Consider the following 22,132-nt stretch of genomic DNA (forward strand, 5'->3'; position numbering starts at 1 on the left):
TGCCATACAACTGCCTACTATCTGTATCTGTCTATTATTGTATTAAATTTTACTGTACAGCACTATGGAAGATGAAAACAACAACAACAGTACTACGATAAAATGTCAGCTCACTGCATCTGACAGTAATCATTTAATAGAAAATAATAATATAATTTATAAACAAGCAAGCATTCCTTTTACATACATTCTCTTGTAGGTCTTATAGTGAATAGTGATCCAGGGGTTACAATATGGATAATTACAAGTAAAGACATTTCCGATTTAGTTTTCAAAACAAAGCATCTAAACCAGGCCCGGATTTACCTCACAGGAACCTATAGGCACAGATCTCCTGGCACCTTAGACTTCGCCCTCCATGAACCTACAAACATCCACTGAACCGCACAGCAAATGGGCTGGTGGGCTCAGCTGTCACTTCTCTCTGACTTCACTTGCCCATCACAGCAAGCTCCAGGTGACCCTTAGCATTATTTAGTCAGAGGTACCCTCAGTATTTAGTAGCTAGTGGTGCCCCCCTATATTAGGTAGCTAGAAGAACCTCAGTATTAAGCAGCTAGAGGTGCCCCCAACTGAAGGGAGATCTTGTCAGTGGAATGCCGAGGGCCAGATGAGTAACCTCACATTTACACTCTGCTCAGGACTCTGCATAGGGAAGGAGGGAGGCACTAATGGAGGGGAGTGAGACACCTTTTCACCTAGAAAGCCTGAGTCAAAGCCCTTGTAATTATCTACTTTTAGCCATGTTATTAAAGCAGTTTAAAACCCTGACACAATATTCAATAAAAACATGTTTTCCTACTTTTTATATGCTATACGGTTATCATATTTGCATTTGTGCATAAGTATTATTATTCATTTAGAAGTTATAGGTTTCCAAAAGTACAGTTTTTTGCTTTGTGAGCTGACTTTGCATTTTATTAATAACTGGTTTTATTCATTAATTCATTCATTCAGGCAGACCTGCTTTGACTCCCTGTCTGTCCACAGTCAGAGAATGTGTCACATTCCTCACTTGATACATTTAAGTAAACACAAGATAACATTATCTAAAGTTCAGATGCGTCTGCATTTCACTGCACTGAACTTTCAAGCTCTGTGTGTAACCCTTCCAATGCTGGTCTAGTAAAAAAAAATGCTGGTTGCATATAATATGCTGTAAATTATGTTTTAGAGCAAAGATGAAATTCAGGGTTATATTCCGCTTTAAGATGGAATTTTTTTTTTAGCTGCAGAACCCAAATTCTACGGAAAAGGGTAACATCTCAGTACTTTGATTACTAAACTATTAGATTTTATATTTTGTAGACCTGCCCGGAGATGAACGTTAAACATGTTTTACAGCACGTAGGTGGATTTACTCTGTAGGGTTGACCCTTTGATCCAAAACATCTCCGCCTCTCCCACTGCTGCATCCAACAATGTAATCCAGCAAGTGGGATCATTAAATGGAGGATCTCCAGCCATAACAGGTGGAAGAATGCTTCCATCCACACTGCAACTCCTAATTATTTAATGATAAGCAGATGTATCCTATTAATTAGCTTTCTTTTCTCTCCTGTCCATCACCAGTTAGCAATGTGATGATAAAGGATAAGAAATGCATATGAAATATAGAAGCAGTTAGCGAGGCATTACACATTCAGCTGGGAGTGCTGGAAATAGACTAAGTCTGTGGTTAAACAGCAATCCACAAGCTTCCTAGGCATAGCCGGCACACTTGTAGTTTTTTCTTTCTTCAAACCTAATTTTACCTTCCTACAGACGATTTTTTTTTCTTTTATTTGTGTGTTGATTAAGCCAACAAATATGAAGCTGGTCTGTTTCATTAGATTTGCATTGTATAATGTGGTGTATATCAGAGAACTACCATATCTTATTTCATCTCTAACAGTATATACTCTGTTTAAGGTGTCAGTGGGCCTCAGTAATTTAACCTTTTCGTCAGGCACAGATCTAAAAATATCATCTAATAAATCTGTAAAGCCATTTTTATCAAAAGCCAAGAAGCAGAGGTATACAGAGCAAGGGTTCCAGACTAAATTGAATCATCCCGATTGTTTAAGGGGAAAGCACAGACTGAATTTTATAAGAAGACTGCAGCCTATAACAATGACAGTCTGTAGTGAAGAAAGTGGTCAAGGTCTGGGTTTCTAATTAGGTAATTAGGTACTTTAAATGTGATGGATCTGGGATAAGTTAATCAAGGAGCTTCTACACAGTCAAAAAAAGGTTTTGAAACAAATAAATGTCAAAGATAAATATAGTTTCAAGAATCAACTTAATATGGAAAGCAGAAGGGTTTTCTCCTCGGAGTCCGAAAAGTCTCCTCCATGTCCTACAAGGCTCTCAATCTATCAGATGAGCATCTGTCACAAGACGACAGACAGCAATCTCACCATAGCAATAATGCACCCCCACTATCTAGAGAATGTGGGGGGGGGGGGGAAGGGGAATCAGTGCCTAAGTGGATCCAAGGGAGGTAAGCTCTGGGGGGGGGGCTAAACTAAAAGAGGCTCTCTGGAGTGTGATTAGTTCTGCATTTTAGGATCTAAAAGCCAAATAAATTTTAGATCCTAAGAACCCAGAACTAATCAGAACAACAAGGATGTTAATGACAGATAGGTTAGGTCAGTGCTATGGAAATACAAAAAGAAGGAAATGAGTAAAGCTATTTGAAATTGGAACTTAATACCTGAAACTCACCAACAAGACAGTAACCTTTTGAGTCTGCTAATTAATATTAATTTCTGAGCTGGTCAAAATTCCAGCACTGACCACCATAAATATTTTAGGCCACTCACGTGACTTGCTAACGAGCTAACTGAATCAAAGGCTACCGGCAACTAATCAAATATCATATTTCATTGTTTTGGTTTCAACTTGTAAATTATAAAATGTGAGTGGTGACTCTGTATAAAAAAATGTTTGTCTTGTCATATCAACAGAAGATGGAATCCTCTTTCTTCTTCTTCATAAATATAAGGGGTGTGGGCTGTAATGTTTTTCATTACTTTTTGAGATCACAGGATCTAGCTTCTGAATGACCTGTTTCAGATACTGGGAGAGAGACTAATTGCAAGCATAGATTCATAGTTCTTTTCTTCCTAACTTATCAAAGGGTGTGAACACAACCACCGTGGTATGCTACATGCATTGCAATCAACTGTGACTATCGCACAATAGGCCAACAATCAACGGTAAACCCATTTAGTTGAAAACTGCTATTCATCTCAACACAGGGTGCATTTGATCCCTAATGATGAGGAGAGATGCAATCAGAAGCACATGTGAACCAGGCCTTACTATGTATGTAACTATCTACCAAATCTATTAAAAACAACACCTTTGAAGACTTGTTGAGCTATGAAAGCCACCATACACCAGGGAAAGGGGTCACCACTGAAACCTCTCTCAGGAACTATCCCTTTAGTCACTTATTCTTTAGTTAAGACTCACCTGATGAAAGCCAAGGAAATCACGTAGTCGGGGTTGACAGTGATGGTCCAATCACAGTCCCTGCTGTGTGGATACGGGTGGGGGAAATTTGGAGACAGGATGAAGCCAGCAGATCCTGTAAGATTACCACCACATGGCGCTGGATAAAAAGGAGAAATTGTGAGGAACATCTTAGGGCAAATGTCACCATCATACATTTGAATTAACAAAAAACATGTTATACATAAATATTATAGCGTTATTAGAATTCTAGATCATCACACAAATCATAATGGAATCATATATATATATATATATATATATATATATATATATATATATATATATATATATATTTATTTATTTCAATCTTTATGCAACTATTTTTTTCTTCTTTTATCCCCAAGAACGCAGCAATTTCTCACTGTTATATTTTGATGTAATTGAAGGCTTCACTGCAATACTCCTATGTCAAGAAAATAGTTTGCGTCATAGTTTTTTAATCTCATTTTTATTTTATTTTAATAACTGTATATTTGCATAGATATGACATAGACAACCAACCAACATAAAAGAGATAAAGAGAATTTTTTTTTTAATATTTGTGTGTGTGTGTTTGTTTTTCTATCCTCTTTTGTCCATCATTCATAACCTCATCTATTTGATCCTTCCTATCTACTCAATGGCCCATATACAATTCACCTTTTCTCCATTAGTTTTCTCCTAGGTGATGTTTTTAAACTTAAATGCCTTTTAAATCAACAGCAAGCAAAAAGATACTCAAAATAATTTTGATATTACTTTTCCGCCTACTTTTAGGTACTTTTTCCATAGCAATGTGCTGAAAAGTTATTACAAAATCAAAGATGAAAAAACTAACTCCTAGGAGAAACAAGAAGTTTTAAACCAGGATGATACCATTTATTGGCTAACTAAAAATGAATAAGAATAAGCAAGCTTTCAGCCTTAAAGCCTTCGTCAGGCTTACATCCTGTTAGTTTGCAGGCTGGTGGTACAGACAGCTATTCACATGCAACATCAAAAGGGAAAACAGATTTTTTTTCATGCATAAATACATGTCATTGAGATGCCTTAAGTAAAACAGAACATCTTAATGGGGTGAGAGGTTGTTAGATGAGATAAGGATCCTTGTTTACTCCCTGCTCACAGACCTGGGAGTTGGACTGACACAGAGGTATCGCAAATTCTGAGTTCACAAGTTCAGCTGGGAGAAAATGCAGGAGAAAAAGTTAATTGCATATGGCCCCATGTCTCTTTCCCTAGCCCAGTCATTTACTGTTCCCTCTTACTCTATGCAGATGCTTAATTTCAGTAGGTCACACTATGCATTTTTTACATGTGTCATGTTTTATTATGACCATTGACCAGACCAGTTTTCAGGCAGCTCATTGTCCACTATATATTCTTCCTGTGTTTTTCTGAGTTACCGTATGCTCCATTGCCAGCACTGTGTATTTCACTACTCGGAATTAGTATATGCCTACTTGCGTCATAGATCTCCTGATTTCCCATGGATCTGCACACATCAGGAATCAACATTTTCATCAATATTTATAAGTTTAATCTGAAGTGAGCCTCAACCAGGTTGTATAGGAAAACCGATACTTAAATAAAAAAAAAAATTTTTCTCAAGTCTTGCACTTGTGAACTTTTCTGTGAAATTACAACAAATTCCTTTAGAATCAATGAAAAAAGTAGACTATTTCTGTGTCAAAGAAGACCACCAGTGAACAAGAAGAGTTGGGCAAGGGGTTGGAGGAAGTACCTCTCTGTCAGTCTCGGCAGGCTAGGATGACACAATGGTATATGCAGCTCTACAATAGGATAAGAGGTGATGACAACTCTGTCAATGTAAGTTAATTTCTGAGATGGTTAGGAAGGCTGAAATAACAAATGCTGCTAAAAATATTTTACAATGTTCCTATGTGTGACCTGGTGGGGAGTCCTTTCCCTTATGAAAGTGTTATATTTTGGATTATTCATGTCACAAGTAAGAAGCAGTATTTTTTTTCCCAGTTTTAGGAATTTCAGTAGCTTGAAGTTATTTTTTTTGTAGATTTTTGCAACCATTATTTACAAACCTCTGTATACATCCTGTGTCCTCTGCTGTATGAATGCTGCCTGCACAACTTCTCAGACAATCAGGTCAGAGGACCACACATCTTGCTTTACCTGACACGCCCTATGAGTTCTTAAAGAGACTCTATACCAAATTTTCAGCCTTATTTCTTCAATCCTATAAGTTCCTATACCTGTTCTAATGTGGTCTGTCTTACTTCAGCCTTTCTTAGTTGCACAGTGGCTGTATTATCTCGTTATTTAATCTAATCTTCTTTCCTTTGTCAGGAATGTGCTGCTCTGCTGTGATAGGTAGAAGTTATACACACCCTCTCCACGCCCCCTCCAGGCTCTGTATGAGTCACAGACTGAGCTTCTCTCAGCCTATCACATGCTGGTTAGCAGCCATGTTTTTTGTTTGTAAACACTGCCTAAAACTGGCAATTACAAGCTAGGATTGCAGCAGGGAGTGTCAGAAACAGCAAAGAGGGGCCCAGGAGAACATAATGAATAGAATGGTATGCTTTTTCTTGTAAGAATTTTAGAGTACAGATTCTCTTTAAGGTTAGTATACATGTCCAACTTTTTCTACCAATTTGTCATCCAACTTGACTTTGAACGATAAGTTGGATGTGTGTATTTGCTGTCGAGTGAGTGATAAAAACCAGTTTGCCTTATCCGTTTAGCAGATCCGTTGGACCAACTGTTGTTCAAATGACTGTCAGGTCCGTACCTGTGTACAAACGACGTCTAGTCATTTGTCCAACTTATAGATGTTCAAACAGCAAGTCGATTGATCAGTCATTTAATGTAGTCCATTGTTCTATACAGTCCGTTGTCCATTATCAAGTTGGTTAACAACATGTAAATTAGGTAATTTAGCATATCAGCCACTTTGTTGGTCAGTGTGTACATGATGTTAGAACAACTTGTTGTTTGCACTTCAAGTCGTTCAAACAACCAGTTTAAACAACAATCAGGTGTAAACTTGGACGTGTGTATGCATCTTTACAGATTCCTCCTGTTAAGAGGGCTGAATAAGAGGTGTCTTTACCCACCCAGGAATGGCCACGAGTATAGCATTTTTCAGCACTCAAAAATGTGGGAAGATATTTTACTTCATGAGAAGTGCAGAGAACAGGAATATACAGTATCTCACAAAAGTGAGTACACCTTTCACGTTCTTGTAAATATTTCATTATCTTCTACAGACACACTTCTTCACTTACAGCCTGTAGCACAATACACTAGAGAATTCAGGCACTGGAAGTTGAGTGATGCAGAGACTTCGGGACGGCATCGCGGGACAAGGCTTCTTAGGTAAATATAACTTTGTTTTACTTGCAGGCTGCCGGATTTTAGTATTTACTCTGGAGCTCCCCTTTAAGTAACTCTTCTGAAATCTCTTCTTAGCTGAAAGTACCATGGAGCTACTACACTAATACCATTAATATGTCCTTTCAATAGAAAAAAAAAAGCGTCCAGCACTTACCATGTATGTTGAAATGCTTTTATTTAAAGGACTATAAATAAAATAAAAATGTGCCTCTAGCCATTGGGCTTGATTCACTAAGACAAATAGCATGCCTTATCAGAGTTAACACGCATTATCAGAGTTAGCATGCCTTATCGCAGTTAACACACATTATCACAGTTAACAAGCCTTATCAGAGTAGCATAGCAGTGCTACAAACGTATGCCTGCTAATTGGCAATGACGAGAACTCCACTCGTCCTGCCCTGAGCCCCTGCAGGTCCAATCGCTTTAAAGGACATTATCCCCACACTTTGATTGGTCCAAAAGGCTGCCTATCACCTGACAGGAAACTTGACAGACAGCCTATTGGACCAATCAAAGTGTGGGGATAACGTCCTTTAAATTGATTGGACCCGCAGGGGCTCAGTGCAGGACAAGTGGAGCTCTCGTCATTGCCAATTAGCAGGCATATGTTTGTAGCACTTGCTAGGCTACTCTGATAAGGCGTGTTAACTCCGATAAGACGTGATAACTCTTATAAGGCATGTTAACTCTGATAAGGCATTCCAATTGTCTTAGTGTCCATCTAGTCTTGTCCATTGTTTCTACAAATATTTAATGCCGACTGCTATTAAAGTCTGGGACTAACTTTAATATGATATAAAGGACCTAGGCACCATAGCTAGAGATGTAAGTATATATCTTCAACTTTGTCCCATAGATCCTGTTGTGGACCAAAAGTCATGGAAGGTGGGTGATCAGTTTGAGGAGATTGTAGAATCTTAAGGTTCTGGCTTACTGAGATCACATTCTTTGTTAGCATTTGATGGTGACCACCAAATCAGAGCCATAAAAATCTATCCCTAGATTAAACTCCATGAGTGCTGGTCCGCACTAACAACACTACTTAGTACACCTTCCTACAGAAAAAAATAATAAGACAACAATAATAAGACAACAGACTGAATTCAAAAGGGAGAAAATAAGGTTTGTTAAAAGTCCTGTCTAGAAATGAAAAGGTTTTTCTTGTTTAAACTTAATCCATCAATGATGGGACCGGTGCCTCTCTTCCGTAAATGAGGAAGTAGTATCTGTTTTTGTTGTTACTGCAGATTGTTTCAGATAACAGTATTCTGTACTTTGACACTCAACACAGTAAGAATTCAGTGTCAGTCTATACAAAGTAACAAAAACCCAAATGAGATTCTAAACCTACCTAAAATATATTATTTCCTGGAGTTTGGTTTTAAAGATTAAACATTAAACAGGAGACATGACAGGTCCACTTTAAATAAGCAGGTGTTTGTTACTAATGAGATTACAATGTACCTATGCAGGATGGAGGACTTGGCTGCCAGAAGTATCTGTTGTCCACTTGAATGCAGGTGATTCTCTCCTCCCCCTGTAACTCATAGCCAGGATCACACTGAAAAAGGACTGTATCGCCTGGTTCTCTTCCATCACCATTTCGTGTGCCGTTCATGGGAACTCCGGGGTCCCGGCAGGCGGTAGCCACAGAGCCTAGAGGAGAACATAGGGTACATCTATGAGAAGATCATGCTGCCAACATTTAACAGCGATTTACAATCAGTTAAGTCTGCTGCAAGATACAGTTGCCCGTACAGGTTATAGAGATTTCTCGTTGTAGCGCTACCTAAGGGATTAAAGGAGCTTAAAGGAAAATTGCTGCCCCTTATCCCTGTAAGTAATTTGCAATACATCCTTTTTAAAACTCCAAAATCCAAGATTTTTATTTATGATATGTGGGGCTCTGGAAGAGAGGGGTGATGAAACCTCTCCCTCTCCCCCAAAATCCTTGTCCGTACCATGGACTAGGGGCTTATCACCATCTCTGATGTCCTTCCTTACCCATGCTAAAAAGAGTTAAATATGAAAGGAAAACCTACTAACCATGTAAAAAAAATCCTTTGATATTTATTTATTTAAGTATTTATATAGTGCTGACATTTTATGCAGCGCTGTACAGAGTATATTGTCTTGTCACTAACTGTCCCTCAAAAGGGCTCACAATCTAATCCCTACCATAGTCATATGTCTATGTGTGTACCATGTAATGTATGTATCATAGTCTAGGGCCATTTGTTTTAGAGAGAAGCCAATTAACTTAAGTGTATGTTTTTGGTATGGAAACAGTGCCCAGAGGAAACCCAAGCAAACACAGGGAGAACATACAAACTCCTTGCAGATGTTGACCTGGCTGGGATTCGAACTGGGGACCCAGAGCTGCAAGGCGAGAGAACTAACCACTACACCACCGCGCTACCTCTATTCTTAATTAACCATAAATATTTACCTTTAGGCCTTGTTCACATTATAGATGTTTTTGTAAAATTTCAAGTGCGGGGGATTTTCAAAATCGCCCTGAAAGCGCTTGTGCAATGATTCTCTATGAGAGAGTTCATATCAGAGCGGGTCATTTGCGATCCGCTTTGAAAAGCGGTGCTCGGGCCATTTTTGAGGTGATTTGCATCAATGGAAGGTATAGGAAAAACGCTCACAAAATCATTTAGTCAAGTGATTGCATGAGCGTTTTTTAAAAAAAATACATTGTATTTATTTTTCCTGGATTTTTTTCCGGATCAAAAGATGGAAGCGCTCTGCAAAAGCACTTACAAAAACACCCACAAAAAATGAGCAAAAGCACAGATGGGGTGGGTTTAACCCATCTGAGGTAGCTGGGAAATGGCGATTTTGCAGTTGTCAGAGGCGGCGATGCTATCCAGGCCGGCTTTGGGAGTAATCAGACAGCGGCGCCACAGCGATCTCTCAGTGGGTGGGGGGTGGGGTTATTTGCGGCGACCTCCCTAGTTGCTTAATCTAAAGCGTCTACGCGTAGCACCATCTGCAGCGTTCCGCGTCCGGCGGTTAAAGCGCGGCTGTATGGAGGCATAGCGGCGGTGGTGCTGACGGCATGACGCAGGCGTCTTTTACTGACGATGCGTGTTTTCTTCCGCATTGGTCTGAGTCCGGTGAGTCACAAGGTGGCTGATTGGATGGAGGACGGGTGTGGGCGTACACTATATGACGCATAGCGTCTATTTAACTGCAGCTTCTATCCTCATTGGTGCAGCCCCTGATGAGTCGACAAGACGAAACTAGTCGGGCGGGGACACCAATGAGGAAGTAGTACACAGCGTGGAGGCCGTGGCGTGCTGGGACGTGGGAAGCAAGTACCAGCAGAGGCAAAAGCCAGCCCGGATGGCCACCGCATGGGGGAGAGCCCAATAAAACTCTATGCTGTTTATATGCTGTGAAACATGTGAGTGTGCATTTTTAACTTTTTAATAAATTTTCCGTATGGTTTTACGCTATGGGAGCCTTGTGCTTTTACTTTGAGGTGCAATTCTTGTGAGGAGTATACAGTGACAGCGAGCAGAGGATCGTTAAAGGCTGGGGATCGCCTTAGAGTATCCCGCAGGCGCTGTGTGACCCACTTGATTGAGGGTCATTTACTAAGGGTGAGTGCCCACTCTGCAGGGTGTGGTAAAGGTGTAGGATCGTTAAAGCACCTGTTGAAACTGTGAAGCTTGTGAACAACCAGGGACTGTGCTGATTATTTTGTATGGACTCTAAGGGTTGCCTATCACTGTAGGACTGTAATCATAAGTGTAGCGCGATTCTAGCTAATATAAAAGCACAGAAAATCCCGGATAAAAACCCAGCCAAACGCAATGTGAACAAGGCTTTAAAGTGAGTCTGCACTGAAAACTGCAGTATTTTACTTACCTGGGGCTTCTTCCAGCCCCCCATAATCCACAATGTCCCTCAGCGTCCTCTGGGTTCCATCCGTTTGTAATACTGGCAGCTCCGTTATATAACGCGAGTCATAGTGACTGAGCATGTGTGTGCCCATCTCAATCCTGCTCCTATTTCTGTCAGCATTCTAAGCGTGCATGGCTCATACTTTCTAGAACCGTGCATGTGCAGAATGCGATCAAGATGGGGCTACGTATGCTCAGTCGATGTGACTCAAGTTTCGGTCATTCATCTAATGAATTTGCCAGCAAGAGAACAGAGGGAACTCAAAGGACTCTGAGTGACATTCCGAACTACAGGGGGGGGGGGGGGGGATTGAAGAAACACCACATAAGTAAAATACTGTAGATTTAAGCTCAGTTCCTGTTCACTTTAATTAATGATCCTACACCAATATCCTCAGAAGTGTCCCATGCTAATATCCTCTAGCATATGGACTGAAGATCCCTGAAGAACTTGTGCACCTGCTGCACACATTGCTCTCTGCCACCAGCACTTGCTTAGCTAAAGTTATGGAACATATTATATACATCAGTACTCCTATATTAATTTGACCTGGGGAAGGGTGGACATCTGGTGATCCCCTATTTTTTATTGTTATAATCAGTATATATTTTTTAAATGATGTAGGGTCCCTCCTCCAAAGCCTCTTTAACCCCTTGTCCCCATGCAGGCTGGTATAACCAGAATTCTGAGGGTTAAACTGTGTGGGGCTCCACACCCTGAGCTATACCAGCCCACATTGTCCATGATACGGGGGTCGTCATCACCACTGGCAGTTTGACCCTTAAATATGGTCCTGCTTAACAGAAGAATGATGGTAACAGGTCTATTGAAATGCTAAGTGGATGCCCGTCTATAGCCTAGGTTCTTAGAACATGGTTTGGGTGTTGGAGGAATTGAACCTACTATAGTCAATCCATTACAAATTGTTTTGAGTTAAAATAATGAATTATTATATAAGCAAATTTGAGTAAATTAAAAGCACAAAGGGCTGTTGGAAACCATAAATAAACAATTATGAAATACTCTTAATTGAGATTATGCTAAACACCATGAGGGGTACTTGGTCAAAACAATTATTAAAAAAGGGGCACTTGCTCTAATAATGGTTAGAAACTCTATTGTATGTCATCAATTGCTAGCTAACTTAACGTGAACCTTAAAATTCTTTAAAATAAACACATGATGCACCTTCAAATGAATATTACATATTTACTTCTCCCTCAGTTCCTCTCAAAAGCGAACTATTTTCTTCTTCATTTTCTTTTTCATCTTCCATGATTCCTTCCAGTTCTGATAAAATGTTGTCATAACTGCAATACATCAGTTGCTGTCAGTTATAACTGAAAGGACCACTGATGTGCAAGGTCATTTTCATGTTTCCCTATGGTTCAAGTGGGCAATTTTACAGTTTAACAATGTGATGACCAAGAAACTGTTACAGGGTCATTGACATTTTCAAAATGGATGACGGAGAATTCCATCACAGTGGACTAACAGGACACGGAGAGGAGAAAGAGATTGATGAATATACTACATAGGAGGTAAGTATGACATGTGTATCTTTATTTTGACATTTAATTTTCAGTTCAGGTTTGCTTTAAGCTAACTTTGTACTTTCCCCAGGAGGTGTCAATACCAAGAATACCATAAATATATTCAGCTCAACATAATGCAGTTCATTACTTCTTTATTTCTTTTAAAGAAAATATCAGGCCATCTTAAACCATGTTGAATGGCACAAGCTAATTAGCAAAAAAAAGTATATATGTTCACACCTTGACTTCACATGAAGTTAATCAGATATACAGTCAGACAAATTAATTTATATTCTGTCTAACAAGACAGTGATTATAACCTCTCTTTCACATATATGTCACAGAATAATGAGAAAACATCCAGGTAGTGCAGCCAATTATCAACGATTTTATGGACCTGTTTCGATAATCATTCATTTCTATGTAATTTATATAAACACCTGCTGTAAATTGAGCTAAGCTTAAACACTAATTACCGTATACTGAATCTCAAATACCTGTGCTAGACAGAGAAATGTGTTTGATATATGCTGACATTCAAGTTTGGCTATTAAAATATTCATATTTATTCACAAGTCTGTCCAATCACAATTATTTACGAGCAATTATTATTAGTATTATTAGTATGCATTCATATAGTTCTAATACCTTTTTTCAGCACTTTAGATTGGACAATATATGCCCTTCAGGAGGGCTTACTACACCTACCATAGAGTCACAGTGACACCACGACTATATTTTAGGGCAAATTTTGTGTAAGCGCAAATTAATCTACAATTGTGCTAAAGAGAACAGAAAAAAATAGCCGATAAAATCACTGGGGCACACAGTCTAATCAATGGCTCTCCCAATTTCATTTCCCTACCACAATCTAGTGTCCCCATCATGGATAGAGTGTAATGTACCTTTGAAAAAAACCTAAGGTTAATTTAAATGTAACCCTAACCTTTACCCATTTGAGTGCAACCCATCCTGCATATGTACAGCAGTGCAGAAACGGCTAATGATGACTTAAGGTCCGTACACACGCCGGACTGCAGTCAACGACGGGCCTGTCGTCACCTCCCGCTGGGCGGGTTTTCAGCAGACAGTCCGGCGTGTGTACAGTCTGTCGGCGGACTGATAAGGCTGTTTCTGAGCAAACCGCCGGTCGGATTGCTCAGAAACAGCCGTATCAGTCTGCAGACAGACTGTACACACGCCGGACTGTCGCTGAAAAGCCCGCCCAGCGGGAGGTGATGACGGACCCGTCGTTGCCTGCAGTCCGGCGTGTGTACGGACCTTTAGGGATACACTAAAGGACTATGCCATATTTGTCTGGGACACGTACTTCAAGAACACACATTAAGTCACAGCAAGTAGTTAAGTGGGTTAAAGGGACACTATTGATTGACATGTTATTTTCAATTGAGTTAGGAATTGTTTGGGAAGTGCAGCTAAGTGTTGGTGTGTTCATCTAAATCCTTATCTCTGTTTACTGTTATCTAATCCCTTTCACACTTTTCTGAAGACAGTTCTGAAGGCAGACTCAGCCATGAGGGGAGGGGTGTTTCCCTTCACAGTGCATCATTAACTCTATAGGTGCGTACACATGCACTACTACAGAGAACGTCGGGTCCGTCAGACCCTCCCGCTGGACGGTCGTTCTTCCGACAGTAGTGCGTGGGTACAGTCTGTCTGAAGACTGATAAGGCTGTTTCTGAACGATCCGCTCAGCGGTATCCAAACCCAATATCCGGCCGGATTCGGATATCCGAATAGAAAACCGGAAGGGACCTGAAAATGGCTTAAAATGCTTCCAAAAGTCTCTTCAAATGGCAAAAACCCCTTTCGGAGGTCTCTCTCTCTCTCTCTCTCTCTCTCTCGGCCTGGATGCCTTCGAAAGGGATTTTTGCCATTGAAGGTGATTTTGGCTTCTGCTCGAATACCTGAACTAACTATCTGCCCGGATTTCGGATTTCAGATGGGAAATCCGAGTTTGCTCGGATAGTCTATTCGGATTTTGAAAAATATCCGAATTGCTATTCAAAGTTCAGATAGTGGAAAAAGTTCAGATTATCTGAGTAGTTTGGATATCCGAAATCTTGCTGAGAACCACTGAGCAGAAGGCAGTTTGTGCTTTAGAGGGTTGGAGAGTGGTACAATAATGAGTGTCTGCAGGCAACAGTGAAGCATGGAGGTTACTTGAACGTTTGGGGTGCTTTTCTGCAAATTGAGTTGGATAATTGGTCAGAATTATTGGTGTTCTCAATACTGAGAAATACAGGTGGATACTTATAAATCCTGCAAAACCCCAAATTGGCCCCATATTTATTCTGCAGCAGGACAGCAACCCCAAACATACAGACAAAGTTATTAAGAACTATCTTCAGTATAAAGAAGTAGAAGAAGAAAAAGTCCTGGAAGTGATGGTATAACCCCCACAGAGCCCTGATCTCAACATCATCAAGTGTGTCTAGGATTCTATGAAAAGACGCAAGGATGCGAGGAAGCCAAAATCCACAGAAGACCTGTGGCTAATTCTCCAAGATGTTTGGAACAACCTACCAGCTGACTTCCTTCACTAACTGTGTGCAAGTGTACCTAGAAGAATTGACGCTGTTTTGAAGGCAAAGAGCGGTCACACCAAATATTGATTTAATTTAGATTTATATTTTGTTCGTTCACTGCATTTTGTCGATTGATGAAAATAAATGGTTAACACTTGTGTTAATCAGAGTGCAAAAGTTATTTTAAACAAAAGATGAAAAATGATCTCCTAGGAGAAGATGTAGGTGAAGAAGTGAATTGGATCGGTCCCTTTCTGTGCTCTCAGGGACATAAGCTCTTGGGCTATTCTAACAGTTTAAAAACTCACTTATTCTGTCGTCCTCCCTAACTTAAATTCATACTGCATAAATGAACTAATCATTTTTCATGGAATACTATTCTGCTCATTTGAGATGCCACCTGCATAACACAAGTTATACGATTGATAGACAACAGGCAGGGCACACCACAAGATCTTGGGAGCAGTGTGTTCACCCAAATGTACACATCTGATGTTCATTTAAAAGAATAGCCGAGAAAAGCCTGGATGGAAAGGGAAGACACTAGTGAGCAGTACACATTTTACATAATCATAAATGTACATTGTAATTTGCAATTACAATGCAGAATTGTAAAGTTACATTTTAGGAAAAATTATAATTTAGCTTGTAAACATCAGGTACTGCAATTTTGCATTTTTAAGCAATTTGTGTGTAATTTCAAGCTGACTTTAGCGGTTAATAACAAAGCCTCCATACATGCTATCTTCACCGAAATGTTTCAAAAACATTTTTGCTTTCCTTTTTTAAATTGATTTTCTCAACAACTACAAGATATTTTTGAGAAATTATTTTTTATCTTGTTTCCACTATTCCCCTTAACATACATAGCAATTTTAGAGACGATAGCATGTATTGGGGATTTGCTGTAAACCACTAAAATCCTCATGAAATTATGCAAAAATGATACAAAATTAAGAATGGGTTACCCCAAATCAATTGAATGTCCAAATCGTAATAATGTACGGCCTTAATTGCAAAATGTACACAAAAGACACAACAACCAGGGTATGGGTAGATACTGAGCAAGCACAGAACGAATAAATGAGGTTAGACTGCCTGTTGGAGTTTTTCTTCAAGGGAGATTTGCTGGGGCAAAGAAAGCAGATCCATCATCATAATACATCATTTTGATTTTTACAGATTACTTCCACTTCAGAGTCTGTGTCATAGGATACATGCAGTGATAACCTCATGATATTAGATGTTATCACGTGACTCCGAATTTACACAGAATTCTAAACTAAGACACATCAATGGAGCATCATTGCCAACAACTCTCTAAAACTAAGTTCTCCAACCCTGTCCTCAAGGCCCTCCAACAGTACATGTTTTGCAGAAAACCATAAACATACACAGATGAGGTAATTAGTGTCTCAGCAGAGCTGATTAACTACCTGTGTGGATTTCCACAAAACATGCAGTGTTGGTGGGCCTTGAGGACAGGGTTGGGGAACACTGCTCTAAAAGACATACAAAAATACTTTGTAAGGGACACCTGTATGTGCAGTGCACCATCTGATAAAGTGTTTCTTGTAAATGGACAATAAACTGTCCATCCCTAATGTAATGTGAACCCGAGGTGGGAATGATGAGATGAACAATTGTATTAACCCTCCTACTCCTAAAAATGACCTTTTTTTTAGATATCCCATAGTTTTATTTTCTATTTAAACTTTTCCAAAGTAGATTGAATGTTTTGTTGTCTCTTCTCAGTGGCTGTCTATTAAGTTTCCAAGAGTAAAAATACATGAACTATTGACCTTTTCCTATCTCCTTCTGCTCTTAGAAGTTGTATGCTGGCAAGAAAACTTCTATGGCTATACTTTGTTTAAAACTGATGTTTACTATTTTTCCGACAAGGGACTGGCAACACAGATGCTATCACATGCATGCCTAAAAATTAACTATTTCAGGCAGCAAAACAAAGCAAGTAAAACAGCCTGATTATTAATATGTTTTGCACTGTACATACACATGCTTATTTCATCATGTCACATATCATCTCGGGTACCCTTTAAATATGTTGATTTTAGGTACCATTTTAGTTCACTGGTAGCATCAAAAGTGGTTGAGTACTGAATGTGACACTCTAAATTTGCTTGAAAAGAAACTTGTTTTCCTTATATTTTGCTACAAATTCCTCTACAGCCTCCTTAGAATAAAAGCAAAGCTTAGCAGTGCACTGGAATGCAATGATGTGTCAGCTTGTTAATAATACAGCGCTACGATTATCCAACATGCATCCAGACTACTGCGCAATCGCAGAAGGCCCCAGCTGACGTCACTCAGTCAGACTGAGTCCGACTGAGCCACTTACCGGGAATTGTCTGCGACTGAACGGCAGCACTGAGGACGGCGAAGGACACAGCCATGCTTATGGGGATGGAAGAAGCCAAGGGTAAGTAAAACTACACCAATATGTTGGATCAATGAGTATCTTTAACGGGATACTGTAGAGGGGTCAGGGGAAAATGAGTTGAACTTACCCGGGGCTTCTAATGGTCCCCCGCAGACATCCTGTGCCCACGCAGCCACTCACCGATGCTCCGGCCCCGCCTCCGGTTCACTTCTGGAATTTCAGACTTTAATGTCTGAAAACCAATGCGCCTGCATTGCCGTGTCCTCTATCCCGCTGATGTCACCAGGAGTGTACTGTGCAGGTACAGACCATACTGGGACTGCGCAGTACACTCCTGGTGACATCAGCGGGAGCAAGGACACGGCAATGCAGGCGCATTGGTTTTCAGACTTTAAAGTCTGAAATTCCAGAAGTGAACCGGAGGCGGGGCCGGAGCATCGGTGAGTGGCTGCGTGGGTGCAGGATGTCTGCGGGGGACCATTAGAAGCCCCGGGTTAGGTCAAATCATTTTCCCCGACCCCCCTACAGTATCTCTTTAAAGGGTAGCAGGAAAAAGGGCGCCGGCTGAGGGTTGAAGAAAAGGGCGCCGCCATAGACTCTAATACAATTATCGTTAATACAGTGAAAAAAGCAGAAAAAAGGGCACTGCGATTAGAGATGGACCAAACCTCCGATTTTTGGTTCGCGAACTTCCGCAAAAGTTTGGTTCGTGTGTACTTTCACGAACCACAATAGACTTCAATGGGGAGGCGAACTTCGAAAACTAGAAACACTTATGCTGGCCACAAAAGTGATGGAAAAGATGTTTCAAGGGGTCTAACACCTGGAGGGGGGCATGGCGGAGTGAGATAAATGCCAAAAGTCCCGGGGAAAAATCTGGATTTGCCGCAAAGCAGCGTTTTAAGGGCAGAAATCACATTGAATGCTAAATTGCAGGCCTAAAATGCTTTAAAACCTAATGTAATTAGAGTACTGCTTCACACTGACACACCAAACTGTGTAACGCACCGCAAACAGCTGTTTGTGTAGTGACGCCCATGCTGGACTGGTGCGCACCATGGCGAGATTGCTCTTCCTCAGTGATATTAGGTAATGCGCTTTGAGTCCCACGGGAGAAAAGCGCTTTACAAATGTTATTTGTTGTTGTTGTTGTTGTTGTTGTAATGTCTGACTGCCTTATCAACTTTCGATGGTTCTTTCTCTACCATTGTTACAGCTTACATCTATTTTTTTAAATACTTGTTCTGCTTGCTGTTCAGTACCTGCAACGAGAATCTGTTATGGAGGGCAAGTCTGCCATTGTGAGTGACCACGGGTAATGGCTGGGGAATCAGGGTTCGATTCCGGTCCGTAGTGGGAGCCTAATAAATCGCTACCACCACCACACATCAAAGGAAGGCAGCAGGCACGCTGTGGACTAAGGAGCAGGAACGGCTACCACACATCCCAGTGGTACCTTTATTGCGTTGTGCTGTGACATCACCCTTAAACGCATTGTAAAGCATAGTTGCCAGCTTGTTCTGCAAGTGCTGCATCCTTTCTGCCTTCAGGTGAGTTGGCAACATGTCTGCCACTTTGTGCCTATACCGAGGGTCTAGTAGCGTGGCCACCCAGTACAGCTCATTCCCCTTGAGTTTCTTTATATGGGGGTCCCTCAACAGGCTGGACAGCATGAAAGTCACCATCTGCACAAAGTTGGATCCAGATGTACTATCCATCTCCTCTTGCTCTTCCTCAGTGACGTCAGGTAAGTCCTCCTCCTCCCCCAGCCACGAACAATACTAGGGGAGCGTTGAGCAGCACAAGCCCCCTGTGACGCCTGCTATGGTCATTCTTCTGCCGCCGCCTCCTCCAAAGAAACACCTTCCTCATCATCCGAGTCTGACTCCTCTTCCCCACATGACTCTTCCTCCTCCTCCCCCCTCTGTGCTGCCACAGGTGTTGAGGAAACACCTGGTTCTGATGAGAATTTATCTCACAATGCTTCCTCCCGTAACTGTTCCTCTTCACGCTCCTCCACAACTTGATCCACCACTCTACGCACGGCACGCTCCTGGAAGTAAGTGTACGGGATCAAGTAGCTAATGTTGCCTTCACTGCGACTCACCAGGTTGGTCACCGCCTCAAACGGCCACATGAGCCTGCATGCATTTCGCATCAGTGTCCAGTTGTTTGGCCAGAACATCCCCATCTCCCCAGATTGTGTACTTCTACTGAAATTGTAGAGGTACTGGGTGACGGCTTTCTACTGTTCTAGCAGGCAAGAGATCATAAGGAGGGTCGAATTCCAGCGAGTCGGGCTATCGAAATGAGGCATCTCACCAGCAACTTGTTTCTCCGCTGAATCTCGGCAAAGTGTGCCATGGCCGTGTAAGACTGCCTGAAATGCCTACACAACTTCCTGGCCTGCTTCAGGACGTCCCCTAAGCCTGGGTAATTTGACACAAATCTTTGAATGACTAGATTCAGCACATGTGCCATGCAGGGTACATGTGTCAGCTTTGCCAATTTCAAAGCGGAAATGAGATTGCTGCCATTGTCACACACCACATTGCCGATCTCCAGCTGGTGCGGGGTCAGCCACTGATCCACCTGTTTGTTAAGAGCAGCCAGGAGAGCTGGTCCAGTGTGACTCTCCGCTTTAAGGCAAGACATGTCTAAGATGGCGTGACACCGTTGCACCTGGCATGCAGCATAGGCCCTGGGGAGCAGGGGCTGTATAGCTGGAGAGGAGATTGCTGCACCAGTAAAGTTAAACTGCCAATCAGCCAAGGAGGAGGAGGGTGACGACAGCGAAGAGGATGTAGCAGGAGGAGAGGAGGTGGCAGGATGCCTGCCTGCAAGCTGTGGAGGTGTCACAAGTTGGTCCGCTGCACAGCCACGTACTCCCTGCTTGCCATCGGTCACCAGTTTGACCCAATGGGCTGTGTAAGTAATGTGCCTGCCCTGACCGTGCTTGGCAGACCAGGCATCCATAGTCATGTATCGTTAACAACATTAGAACATCAAAGGTTTTGAAGTATGTTATTAGAAGCTTTATTAGAAGTTTTAGAAGCTTGCAACTTTATAGTTTTATCATATTATTTTGTTTGTATGAACAGATTTTACATTATCAAAGATATTATCATTTCTATGTGCAAAAGGGTGTTTCTGCAAAGGAAGTGGTTAGGTTTAGACACCACCAGGGGGAGTGGTTAGGGTCAGGCACCACTCGGTCAGTGGTTAATTTTAGGCAACACCAGGGGGATGGTTAGGGTTAGGCACCACCAGGGGTGTGTGGTTAGGGTTAGACACCACCAGGGGAGTGGTTAGTTTTAGGCACCGACAGGGGAGCGTTTTGTGTGAGAGTAGGGTTGGATTAAGCTATATTGTTCAATTATGTAACGATTTTTAACGTTAATATCTTTACGTTATTATTCCCATCTGTTTTTTACAGCGGTATTTATTGTTAACCAAGTTTGACAACAATGTTTATCGTTATCAGATTTCGTTATCCAGCCGGGCCTTTTTTTCACGGTGCCCTTTTTCTATGCATGCGCTTAAAGATCTTTATATTGAGTGTACCCCTTAATTTTGCCTGTGACATATAGCCTATTGCTACTGTCATGCTTACTTCCTGTGCCTCCGACACACAGGAAGTTAGTTGTTCATTATTATGTGAGAAATGTATTCTGACTGCCTTTGGAAAATAAATAAATCAAACTAAATATAAATCAAACACCGCCTGAATGCAGCAGACTTCAAAATTACGAGTAGGAAAAAAAATCAAATTTTAAATTATAAATGTGCTGCACAGCAGATGAAATCTCCAAGCTCAGAATAGTAAATAAAATATGTCAACTTTCAAAAATAATTATAAGACATTGTTCTTCGCATCTCGTAGCCAAAGTGTGAGCTCCGGGGAAAGGACAACTTACTTGAGAACTGGATGGCAAAACCAGATTTACTGATGTAAAAATCTGTGTCGAATTGTATTGTCACCACGTTCAGTGTACTATGAATCCCTTCAGGGAGGAGGGAGCCGCTAATTTCTTTCAGTAACATCTCATTATCAAGAGGTCCATCCCAAACCCTCAGGATGTCGTGTGAAGCCTCAGTGTCAAATGCAAGAAACTGGAGGCTGAAAAATAAAGATAAAAAAGATAAAAAGAAAGTTATTTTTATGGGATAATACTAAATACTAAACAATGCAATTCATAACTTAATCATAAGTCCTTATGACTCCCAATACCTAGCCCTAACCTTTCTTTCTAATGTTAAATAGCTTATGACTCCAAAACTTACCCCCCCCCCTCCCTCATTTCTCCATTCATTATGCTTAGCCTTATCTTCCACCCCAAACCTAAACCCTTTAATGATGCCTAACCCCAGACTCTACCCCAATATTACCTTTTCTTGTTGCCTAAAGGCTCGTACACACGTCATACTGAAGCCAACGACAGGTCCGTCGGCACCTCCCGCTGGGCGGGTTTTCAGCAGACAGCACAGCGTGTGTACGGTCTGTCGGCGGACTGATAAGGCTGTTTCTGAGCGATCAGCCTTATCAGTCCACCGACAGACTGTACGCATGCTGTACTGTCTGCTGAAAACCCGCCCAGCGGGAGGTGCCGGTGGACCCGTCGTTGGCTTCAGTATGACTTGTGTATGAGCCTTTACCCTAACATTCTAACTCTAACAACTTAAGCTAATTTTACCCTACTATACCCCTTAGCTCTCTTACATAGCCAAAGTGCTATATCAAATGTAAAAACCGAATTCCACTAATCCTGATAAGGCTGCCACAGCCTATCTTTATGATTGAGCAGTAGTATTAGCTGACCCCCAGGACTGGTGGTGAGGTGCCAAACTGCTTTTTGGTAGACCACAGAGTA

General features: G+C 41.2%; 1 protein-coding gene across 1 annotated transcript in view; it reads right to left on the reverse strand.

The window, feature by feature from the left end:
• CSMD3 (CUB and Sushi multiple domains 3) overlaps window positions 1-22,132 on the reverse strand; it is a 1,539,978-nt gene that overhangs the window by 477,378 nt on the left and 1,040,468 nt on the right. The window contains exons 28-30 of the mRNA XM_068237930.1: window positions 21,179-21,381; window positions 8,323-8,514; window positions 3,460-3,598 (exon numbers count right to left, since the gene is read on the reverse strand). Coding sequence (XP_068094031.1) covers window positions 3,460-3,598; window positions 8,323-8,514; window positions 21,179-21,381 — 534 coding nt within the window. The remainder of the gene's footprint in view (window positions 1-3,459; window positions 3,599-8,322; window positions 8,515-21,178; window positions 21,382-22,132) is intronic.

Source organism: Hyperolius riggenbachi, chromosome 5 (assembly GCF_040937935.1).
Source record: "Hyperolius riggenbachi isolate aHypRig1 chromosome 5, aHypRig1.pri, whole genome shotgun sequence".
Classification (NCBI taxonomy): domain Eukaryota; kingdom Metazoa; phylum Chordata; class Amphibia; order Anura; family Hyperoliidae; genus Hyperolius; species Hyperolius riggenbachi.